Here is a 12,066-nt window from a genome sequence, read left to right on the forward strand (position 1 = left end):
GCGGTGATATCCTATCTCTACTGCTGCCGGGTGTGTCGACAGCGATGTTGGCTAACGGCCGGACGGACGCACGGCCTGTCACGGGTGGGGCTCCTCGCGCCTCGATGATCTGGATGAATCCTATCTGTCCATCAGGCTCCTCATTGAGATAGAGATGGAGATAGAGATAGACATAAAGATAGAGATAGCGATAGATATCGAGATAGAGATAGAGATAGAGAAAGGGATAGAGATAGAGATAGAGTTAAAGATAGAGAAGGAGATAGAGATGCGGATAGAGATAGAGATAAAGATATTGATAGAGATAGAGATAAAGATAGAGATAGCGATAGCGATAGAGATACAGATAGAGATAGAGATAGAGATAACAGTAGAGATAGAGTTAGCGATACAAATAGAAATAGAATTAGAAATAGATATAGAGATAGAGATAGAGACAGAGATGGCGATGGAGATAGAGATAGAAATAAAGATAGAGATAGAAATAAAGATAGAGATAGAAATAAAGATAGAGATAGGGCTAGAGATAAAGATAGAAATAGACAGAGGGATAGAGATAGAGACAAAGATACACATAGAGATAGATACATATATAGAGATAGAGATAGAGATAGAGATAGAGATTGAGATTGAGATAGTGATAGAGAGAAACAGGTAGAGACAGAGATAGAGATCGAGATAGGCATAGAGATAGAGATATCGATAGAAATACACATAGAGCTAAAGATAAAGATAAAGATAGAGATAGAAATAGAGATAGCGACAGATATAGAGATTGAGATAGAGAGAGACATAAAGATAGAGCTATAGATAGAGATAGATATAGAGATAGAAATAGTGATAGAGATAGAGATAAATATAGAGATATGGATAGAGATAAAGATAGAGAAAGACAGAGGGATAGAGACAGTGATAGAGATAGAGGTAGAGATAGACATAGCCATAGAGTAAGAGATAAAGATAGAAATAGAGATAGAGATAGAAAAACAAAAAGAGAAAGAAGAGAGAGAGAGAGAGATACAAAGAGCGAGAGAAATAGATAGAGCTAGAGATAGAGATAGAGACAGAAATACAGATAGATAAAGAGATAGCGATAGAGATATAGATAGAGATAGAGATAGAGATAGAGATAGAAATAGATATAGAGATAGCGATAGAGATAGAAATAGAAATAGAGATAGAGGAAGAGATAGAGATAGAGATAGAGATCAAGATAGACAGAGACATAGCTATATCGATAGAAGTAGAGGCAGAGATAGAGATAAAGATAAAGATAGTGATAGAGGTAGAAATACAGATAAAGGTTGAGATAAAGATATAGAGAGATATAGAGATAGAGTTAGAGATAAAGATACACATTGAGATAGAGATAGATATAGAGATAATGATAGAAATACAGATAGAGATACACATAGATATAGAAATAGAGATAGAGATAGAGATAGACATAGAGAGAGGGATACAGGTAGCGATAGAGATAGAAATACAGATGGAGATAAACACGGCGATAGAGATAGACATCGAGATATATATAGAGATAAGGATAGAGATAGAGATAGAGATAGAGATAGAGATAGATATAGAGATAGACATAGAGATAAAGCTAGAGATAGAGATAGAGGTACAAATAGAGATAGAGATAGAGGTAGAGATAGAGATAGAGATAGAGAAATATATATATAAAAGGATAGAGATAGAGATAGAGATATAAATAGAGATAGAGATAGAGATAGAGATAGAAATAGAGATCGGATAGAAATAGAGATAAAGACAGCGAACGATGTAGACATAGGGATATAGAGAGAGATAACGATAGGGATCGAGAGATAAGTATTGAAATATAGATAGAGATAGACATAGATATAGAGACAGAGATGGAGATAGAGATAAAGGTAGTGATAGAGATAGCGATAGAGATAGAGCTAGAAATAGAGATAAATGTAGATTTGGAGATAGAGATAGAGACAGAGATAGAGCTAGAAATAGACATAAATATAGATTTGGAGATAGAGATAGAGACCGAGACAGAGATAGAGATAGAAATAGAGATAGGGATAGAGATAGAGATAGAGATAGAGAAAGAGATACAGATAAAGATAGAGATAGAGATATAGATAGAGATAAAGATGGAGATGGAGATGGAGATAGAGATTGAGATAGAGATAGATATAGATATAGATATAGAGATAGAGATAGAGATAGACATGGAGGTAGAGATAGAGATAGCAAAAGAGATAGAGATAAGTATTGAAAAAGATATAAAGATATAGATAGAGATACAGATATAAATCGAGACGGAGATGGAGATAGAGAAAGAGGTACAGATAGATATAAAGATAGAGATAGAGATAGATGTGCAGATAGGGGTGCAGATAGAGATAGAGATATATAGAGATATATATATAGAGATAGAGATAGATAAACAGATAGGGCTACATATAGAGATAGAGATAGAGATATATAGAGATATAAAGATAGAGATAAAGATATAGATAGATATATAGATAAAGATAGAACTCGAGATATAAATAAAGCTAGAGATAGAGATAGAGACAGAAGTAGAAACAGAGATAGAGATAGCGGTAGAGATCGAGATAGAGATAGAGATAGAGATAGAAATAGAGATAGAGATAGAAATAGAAATAGAGATTGAGATAGAGATAGAGATAAAGCTAGAGATGGAGATAGAGAAAGAGATAGAGATAGAGATAGAGATAGAGATAGAGATAGAGATAGAGATAGAGATAGAGATTGATCTTGAGATAGAGATAGAGATAGAGATAGAGATAGACATATAGATAGGGATAGAGATAGAGATAGCAGTGGAGATAGAGATGGAAATAGAGATAGATATAGAGATAGAGATAGAGATAGAGATAGAAATAAAGATAGAGATAGAGATAGAGATAGAGATTGATAAGTTGCTATTCAAATACTGATTGAATCATTGTAGAATGTGAACTTAGACAACAAAACTGACATCTTGATGTAATACGACCTCCCGGGATCGGTCGGCTCGTATTACGTCACAGGAATAGACGGACGGGTTCGAGATTTATATGAATGTATGCACAACGAAGACAACCTCGAATGAGCAATGATGGCTGTTCACAGATAGGGAAATAAATCCACGACGGTCACTGGTGAGATATTGATCCAAAAATTAAACTCCCAATGACCCTAGTGACCAACTAGACGTCTAAGATGAGAGGGGCGTTTGACAGCCCTAGGGCGTTCGGCGTCTAAGTCAGCAATCACCCTTTCAACCACAAGTAAATTCCTATCACTCGACGAAATGGCTAACCTATCAAGAGTTATAATTTTGGCAGAGGACGTGATAGCGGAAGACGAGACTGGAATAGGTAATAATACTGGGTATTGACGGAGGAGAGACGGGGGGGGGGGTTACCTGATTGGTTAATAGTCCACGGCACAAGTCGCACCCAAGTCGATGACAAAGCTTGGACCCGCGACGGATGGCCGGAACAGGCGGCTGCTCGATGTGCAGGCACGGATGGATGCGCTGGTGCGGGCCAGCACCGGATGCTGGTGGGCGTAGGGCGCGTGGCGCGAGCGCGAAGCGCGCGCGGGTTGCGCGGGCGTGAGCGCGCTAGGGCGGCGCGGCAGTGCGGGCCGCACGGGCACGAGGTTGCGTGGCGCAACGCGCGCAGGCATGGCGACTTCGCGCGCGCGGCTTGCGGTTGCGAGGACACGCGGCGCGGGCGGTGCGCTAGCGCGGGAAGTGCGGCGCAGGCTTCGCGAGCAGGGGGACGCGCGGGCATGGGGCACGTGAGCATGGGCACGCGGCGCGGACACGCGGCGGCGGTGCGCTGGTACGGGCCGCAGGGCGCAGCGGCGCGCGAGCGCAGTGGCGGCGGCGCGTCGCGGTGCGTAAACACGCGGCGTCGCGAGCGCGGCGCACAGAGTCGTGAGGATGCGCGGGTGATAACACCCTAATTTCTGTCTTTATTTCATATTATTAGCATGATTTTATGCATTTAAAGAGCATAAAATGGGATTGTTATCATATATTTACATGAAAATAGTGTTTTCTAGTGATTTCTGATTTTTTTCTAATTTTCTGTTAATTCTATGAATTTTAAAGGATTTATTGAAGCTCGAAATAATTATTTTTGAATGAAAATGGCATATTTAATATTTTATTTGGACATTTATCAGCATGGGAATGAATCAGTGAATTTTCTAGAATTTTTTACAAATTTTTAGGATATTTCTGAGATTTATTTGAAGATGAAATGTATTTATTTCAAGGAAAAAAGTATATTTTTAATAGAAAAAGAAGTATTTTTATTATTTTCAAACTTTCAAGTGCCTTTTTGCAAACTTTCGGAGCAAAAATACCCTGAAAACAGCTCTCGGTCGCCACTGCAGGCGTAAAGATCCTATTTAAAATCATTCAGGGTTTTATTGCAATTTTTAATATATATTTTTAATGTTTTAGGAGAAATCGGAGGAGAGAGAGTGCGCCAGGGGCATATACACAATTACTTTTGGGCGGCGTCCAAAAGCAATTCCAGGCTTTTTAAGGACTTTTCTGCAAAAAGGAGGATTCAAAATGCGCCAGCCAATGAGAGAGCGACACGTCATTGCGTGTTTAAAAACGAAACTCATAAATAAATCAATTTTAAATCCAATGGATTAAATTGGTTTAAAATTGATTTATTAATAACTTTTGATCCTGAAGTCTGATGGAGATGATTTTTTTATGGATTTGTTCGTCTTGATCCCCTGTTTCTATCTGTATGTTGGATCATTCAGATCTAGCCTACATTGATAGATAAATATTAAGTACTAAAGGGGGGTAAAATGGTGATTTTTACCTAAGTATAAAAGCTAAATTTCAAGAGGGGGAGCTCATTCTGGAGGGTGCTTCATCACAGGTGCAAGACAGAGAGGAGTCCCAGCCTGGATCAACAGTTTTGGTATTTTTTTCTTTCATTGTATTCAAACTTTTGTGCATTTTGAATGAAATAGGTTAAGTTGTTTGTTTCTTCATCTCCATTCTAGTCTGAACTTCTAAATCGCTTGGCTTGAGCGGCATGTAAAAGCCCTGATTAGGATTGAGAGGAGAAATTGAGGAATTTTACCTGGGCATTCAATTGCATTACAAAAGAAAATTATAAAAAATTTAGTTTTAATTTTAAGAAGTCTCAGTTTACCCCATTTTAGTTCTGACTTATCAATCTGAAAAATCAACCCAACTCATTTTAAGAACCCTCTTTCAACCTCTCTTAATGATTTCTTGGATCCTTTAATTAGGATCAAAGAAGGAAATTTAGAGCTCTTAATTCTTCTAATCTTCCCATCTCTCCTACCCCCCTCTCTAAATTCTCACCTAATTAGGGTGACTTGATCCTCATTGAAGATCAAATTCACTCTAATTAGGATCTAAAACACCAAAAATTAAATCAAATTGAAATTCCTACTTGCCTCCCTTGGACGACACTCATACTTATCACTATACATATTAAGTAGAATTTTATAAATTTTATTGCGTAAGCCAAAAATTCCCAACGACAAGGGCTAAAAATTTGCGTAATTTTCACCCCTATTTTCGGCTTATCAGCGGGCGCACGGACATTGGCAGGATCCGAGGTCGGCGGCAGTGGAGGGCGACGGTGGCGGGGTGAGGACGATGACAGAGGCGACGACGGTGACAGGGAGGATCTAAGCCCAAGGATGGGTCTTCTTGAGCTATAACCACCCAAGAAACCTTCAAGAAGATGGTTTCTTGGGCTCTCTTGGAAGCCTTGGTTGGATCTTGAATAACGTCGTGGAAGGTGATCGTCGACGATGATAAGCTCAAAATATGGATGTTTTTACTGGTTATTGACTGGTTAATCGTGTGAGGATTCGAGCTTATGCAACAATGTTTTTAACCTCACAGCCTTATGGCGAGTAAGGTGTCGATCCACAGGGAGCAGATAAAAAGCAGTAATTACTTTTCATTTCGATTTGTATTTTTAGATTTCTATATTCAGGTATAAAGATAGGCTAAATAATCTTCAGTAAAATCTATAGAGTATTCTTTAAGAATTTCAGTTCAGCAGAATCTTCAACAAATATCTTCTTCACTGCTAGACTTAATCCTGCTGTTGGGCAATATCACAAACACCTAGCGGGTGTTCGTGTTTGCAAGAGTGCCTACGCAAGGGCGCGGCTTGCGCACAGATCCTACTGCGCGCGGGCTATTGCCTGCACGCAGGGAGGGTTTGCTCGCGGCGTGGCGCTTGCGCACGGCTACTGCTTGTGCGCATGCGAGCCTGCGTGCCTGCGCGCTACGCAATAGCGCGCGACGTCTGTGCGCGGGCTGCTGCTTGCGCGCGGCGTCTGTTGCGCGCGGGCAGATCTGCGCGCGGCGCGGGCTGTGCGCAGCTCCGCTGGCGGCCTGTGCTGCTAGCGCTTATGCTGCTGGCGGCTTTGGCTGCCGGCGGCTTATGCTGCGGCCTTGGTCGCTGGCGGTCTGGTGAGGATTTCAAGCTCGATTGATAGAAAGATTTTTGGGGAAAGCGAGAAGAACGATTTGAACGAACTGAAAACTTGAAATCACTAAACAAAAACAATGTCAGTTGGAATCGTTGGAAGATCACTGGTGTGAATCTTCCAACCCAACCTAGATTGTCTGAAATGGAGAGAATTACACTGTACTGAAACTTGGGCAGTCGCTCCACCTTGTGTCACGGTCCTTGCGGCGGGGTAGAGGTCGTCCAGCCCAAGCTACTCCTCAGCTTGCTCCTTCTCTCCAGCTCCAATGCTCATCAGCTCTTGGAGGGTCTGCAGAACTCCTTATTCTCCAAGCCCTAACCTGTTTTGACAGAATTTCTCGACCACCTAAAATGAACCCTCAAGAGGCTATTTATAGGTTTCTCTCATTTGTGCCTCTTGGGGGTTTTTAGGGCTTTTTTCTTCTTCATGATTTTTGCCAGCTTGATGGAGGACCATCGGGACGACGGCACGAAGGGACGCCAGCAACCACGTTAAGCGGCTCGAGTCAACGCACGCCATCCGGGGTTCAAGTACCCCGCGTAAGCACTTTATTTTCTTACTAGTGGGGCCCGCTCGCAATGCTCGCGCGAGGTAGAGAGAGAGAAGGGAGAAAACATGGCCGTTCTCATCCGGGAAGAGAAGGAAATCAGTATCTCAAATTCTTACAATCAGAAATGTTAACAGTAAATGATCACTAGATTTTGAGAAACTTGAATAATCCGTCAGAGGAACGCGGAGTGGTCCTTCGATCCACCCTTACAAAATGCCGCCAGACATTTCCGCTGTCAGCTGCATTCATGGTCAATAAAGAATCCCATCTTCAGCCACTCGGAGCAACCACTCAGAGCAATTGTGGTAAAAAAATCCAAAGCTGCGATGCTGTTGTGGGATTATACACTTGAGCCACAATGTCTTGATGTTTGACAGCGCCCGTTGCAGAGATGACCTGAAGATGGCAAAGTGACATAAGAAAAACATTCTCATGTCTTATTAAATAATTTTGATGGAATTAAAAGTACCATTATAGGGTCAGTGTAATGAGTTGATATGTAGTTCAGCAGATGCTGCTGAGTAATTGTTTTGTCATTCTGGGGTGAGCTAAGTATTGTCCGGCCCAGTGGAGTGTATTGGAAAGCCGTCGCATGTAAATGGTCAAAGATAACTTCCTCAGCGTGACCTTCCACCTGGGAGGAAGGAGAGAACAAAGAGTTATTAGGATGAAATTGAATAAAAATTGTTCAGTTGCCTTAGAAACCGTGTAGTTTGGTTGTTTCGAAAGAAATACAGTATTCAAAAAAGCATCCGAAAGAGGAAATCCCAAGATTGTAGAAGACATGGGATGTCTGAGCAGAACTTACCTGGTGCATATTCGGAAATTTGCTTATGTCTTCTTCGTTGTTGTGGCTTAGTGGCCTTGCTGTCCATAGGGAGAATTGTAGACAATGAGAGAGAATAATAGTATAGGTGACATGGGATGAATGAGCTTACCTTACCTGGTCCATATGTGACAATATGGACAGTCCATCTGTCTTGTCGTGGCCTTGCCATTGCTGTGGCCAACGATATTCCATACTTATGACCTTCTCGATAATTATCCGACTCCTGTAATAAGAAAAGTATGTCAAAGCGAGGAATAGTATAATATTATGTCTCTTATGTTGAGTAATTTCTGTAATATTTATCACCTCGTGGGTCTGCTTGTTTCTTTGGTTGTAGGTGAAGGAGGTGCGAATCATGGAAGAGCCCTCTTTCACGTGATGTTATTTTGCCATGACGATATTGACGGAAATGAAGTATATGTTGGTGATGATGATGAGGATCACTTCCTGTAAGATGAATTTAAGTTGTGTTGAGTTTGGGATATCATGGCAATAAGTGGTGGAGAGCGAGTTTGAGAGTGTACCTGAGAGTGTAACTGAGAATGGAGATGCTCATATCTTCGATCATTTACTGAACATCCACTATTGGAAAATCTCTGTGTAAACAACATTAGTCACGTGCAAGCGGTTTGTGCCACCATCGCAGTACACAATTCCTGCTGGACCGATTCATGTTCTTGAGAGGGCAACATAGAGTTGGCCATGAGTGAATAGTGGATTCGGTAGATATTACCCCACTGTGTCGAGAGTCTGTCCTTAGGATTTATTAATCGTCATTGCAAAGGCAAGTCGAATTGGGAATTGAAGGCGCTTGAATCGGAAGGGAAGCCTTGATTGAGACGGGTAGAGCGCAATCCGTGGTAGGAGATGGACTTCACCGTAGAAATTACCTTGACTAACGATACTGACTTGCACCATTGCTAGAAAAAAGCTAACCACTCGGAGCCTAGTCCCGTTGCATAGGCCTTGTAATGTGTTCAAGTTTCGGATAAGGATTACGATCCATCCGATCTTAAGGCGGAGTTTGTGGAGCGGCATTGTTGCATCATCAATTGTGTTCAGAAACTCTGTTGGATACAGAGATTCGTTATTGACTTCTCTAGGGGGGATTGCGTCAAAGCTTAAGTACTCCATTGCTTCACCTGGGAAGACGTCGAGCACCATGTTGTTGACTGCAACCACATCATCGTTCAGAGGGGTTAAAATTGTTTTCGCTAACAACTGAGTATCATCATCTTTCAAGTTACCATAAACTTGGGTAATGAGATCTGATAGAGAGGAGACCCGGCGGATCTCATTTGGAAGATAGACATCTGGGCCAACTCGTCCTTCTCCAATGGCAAGTAAGAACTTGCTCCATGCTCGTTGGTCTGGTGAAACGCGGACATTTGTTTTGAGCCGAAAAATGGAGCAATTGCGCCATACATCACTTCGGTTGAGGGCTGAGTTGATGATCATTGCGCGCGAGCCTTTCTGTATGACTGGGAGCATTTGTCTGAAGTCGCCTCCCATCACAACAACTTTGCCACCGAAAGGAACGTTTTCTAAATATGGGTCGGTAGTCTTCATCAAATCACGAATAGTTTGATCGAGTGTCTCGTAAACATGGCGGTGCATCATTGGAGCTTCGTCAATAATTATAATACTTGCTGAGAGAATTTGGCGGCCGATCATCGAATCAGGTGAGAATCCACATGTTGAGACATGATTTACTGGAATAGGAATCTTGAATGTGGAGTGCAACGTTCGCCCTCCTTCGAGGAGGAGCGCTGCGATACCACTTGTCGTAGTTGACATTGCTGAGAGGCGAGAGGCCTTTATCTTTGCAAGAATAGCCGAGTAGAGAAATATCTTACTAGATCCACCAGACCCATCAACAAAGAAGACATTCCCCTCAGCACGTTCTGGCGATTGTATGGCTTTGAATACTACGTCATAAAGTTGTCTTTGTTCTTCATTTAGCATGCCTTGTTGGTGTTTTGCAGTAAGGATTGCATTCTTGATGTTGTTTCCATGACTTGGCCTACTTATGGCGTCTATTGGTTGAACTTCGACGCCTTGGGGTAATCTTGGGAATGCTGCGAGCGAAGATCCATTGTGGTGGATGATTGACTCGATTGCGATCAATACTTTTTGTTGTATCTGGTTTGCGTCTTCTAACAGGCTGGTTAAACGAATGTCCTCCGACATTGGTTCAAGGTATTTTCGGAGAAGCAGAAGTGGGTTGGAGATTTCACAGTAGAGCAACATCATCGCATAGAGCTCACGAACTTGACGGGGAGAAGCGACACCTAATGCCAATGCGAGATCATTGTCAAACTCTACATCAGAGTGGAGTAGGCCGCGAGCAGCTACAGCTTGTTGATATATGTCATAGACAACACCAGCAACGGTGCGTAAATCTGCGTAACATGTAGCTCTTGGAACATGATGAAGCATCAATTGGAGGTAGTATCGAGCACTATCACGAGGGCACACAAAGTGCACCCTTCCAATGCATTGTTGTCGTTGACGTCGTGTCCAACGTCGAGCGGAATCGTTCCACGTGTAATATGAAGGGAAGTCACAATACAACATCTGTCTGGCTAGATTATCTTGCGGATGCTCCCGGTTGTAATGCATCCACTCTGTGAGGGGCGTGCGCTCCGACCTATCCATGACTTCACTAATTGTTTCTCCTTCTGCGAACACCACGGTTTGCATATTCTCGTCGTGAACTTGTAGGGCAAATACGGTTGGATACATTTTTTGCATACTGAATTCACAGATTCGCCAGAATGCCTCTGATGCAGATACGTATCGTGCGTCTAGATACTGTTGGGCTTCATCGTGTGGATTATTTTGAGGATTATTGCCAATGCCAATGTCTGTAATAGCGGAAGTTGGAGAAACTCTTGCTTGAATGCGATCGTGGCCCTTGTAGACATACTTGTACAGGTACTTCACTGACTGAATGGAAGAGCAGATTTCCACGTTAATGTGACAGTTGAATGCCTTGCACAAATATTTATTGTATGGAACAACCCAGCGATTATCAATGACATGCAAACCCTTCTGGATGACCCGGCCATTATTGCGTCGTAGGTAGAGAGGGTACCCATCATTGTTTACTTGTGTGGAGTCAACGAATTCTTTTGGGAACTTCTTAGAGCACTTTCCTGCCTTCATACATGGAGATTTTGGGTTTGCAGAACCGCAAGGGCCATGGATCATATGTGTTGTCACACAGTCGAACAAATCCTTGTCGGTGGGATCTGGTATTTCAGCGCACACTATCTTATCAATGTCCTCTGGGGTCTTTGGCTTGTATGGAGCATCCAATACCCACAACATGTGCGCGTGTGGGAGACCACGTTTCTGAAATTCGACAATGTACACACGACCATTTACTTTGCCGTATACTTCCTTTTTGTTTATCAAATGGAGGAGCTCCTTAAGTTTCAACCGAAAACACGACAGCAAAGATCAAATCGATCTTGTGCCTTTTGGCCCGGTAGTAGAGATTGTGTGATGTCGGGCCATTTTGGATTGCAAGTCATTGTGATAAATAAATCAGGCTTCCCCATCTTTCGTACGATGGCCATAGCGTCCTGGTACAACCCTTGCATGTAGCGTGGGCCGCCTGTAAAAGAAGGTGGGGGAATGATCATCCTCCCCGCAGGCATAGCAACATTGTCTGTGGCAACTTGATCAACCAACCCTTGATAGAGGCTCGAACGCAACGTTGCCTGGTTACATCGAATCCAATGTAATTGGGATTCTTCAACTTTTGCGTAAGCATCCACAACATATTCTTGGAAAAGCCTGCCAGAAAGATGAAGCACTCTTGATGAGTCATGAACCATGAAGTGGTAGGCGTAGAATTGATTCATTGTCACTTGGACGCTTTCCTTTAGCTGCAGGCTCCACCCCGAACTACCATAAGGGAATAGCAACACAAAGTGGAGCGGATCATAATATCCGTTCAGCTGATTCACGAATTGCAGGCCTCCACCACGCTTGCGAAGAACAATGCTGCACCTTCCGTCTCCTTCATGTCCATCGCCAGTCATAAGAACATCAATTTCAGAGCCGTTGGTTCGGGCGCGCTGGACACGGGAGGTCGCGGCTCGTCGCGGGTGCTGCGCACAGCGGGCGCAACTCGCCGGCGGGCACGGGCCCGAATGAACGTGGTGCGCTG

At 42.7% G+C, this 12,066-nt stretch overlaps 1 protein-coding gene and 1 long non-coding RNA gene across 2 annotated transcripts; both read right to left on the reverse strand.

Moving 5' to 3' along the window:
- Window positions 1-7,547: 7,547 nt before the first annotated feature.
- Window positions 7,548-8,330, reverse strand: LOC144708765 (uncharacterized). The gene is made up of 4 exons (XR_013582854.1): window positions 8,193-8,330; window positions 7,996-8,109; window positions 7,866-7,924; window positions 7,548-7,691 (listed from the first exon to the last, which is right to left on the reverse strand). It is a non-coding gene; the product is annotated as an uncharacterized LOC144708765 (long non-coding RNA).
- Window positions 8,331-8,642: 312 nt separating this feature from the next.
- Window positions 8,643-11,219, reverse strand: LOC144708259 (uncharacterized). The gene has a single exon (XM_078581513.1). The coding sequence runs from the start codon at window positions 11,217-11,219 to the stop codon at window positions 8,643-8,645; it is 2,577 nt and encodes an 858-aa protein (XP_078437639.1).
- Window positions 11,220-12,066: the final 847 nt, after the last annotated feature.

The sequence above is a fragment of the Wolffia australiana genome, chromosome 10 (genome assembly GCF_029677425.1).
Source record: "Wolffia australiana isolate 7733 chromosome 10, ASM2967742v1".
Lineage (NCBI taxonomy): Eukaryota > Viridiplantae > Streptophyta > Magnoliopsida > Alismatales > Araceae > Wolffia > Wolffia australiana.

What these genes read in the sequence shown, in the direction of transcription:
- LOC144708259 (XM_078581513.1), bottom strand. Translation starts at nt 11,219, where the DNA reads ATGTTGTGGGTATTGGATGCTCCATACAAGCCAAAGACCCCAGAGGAC.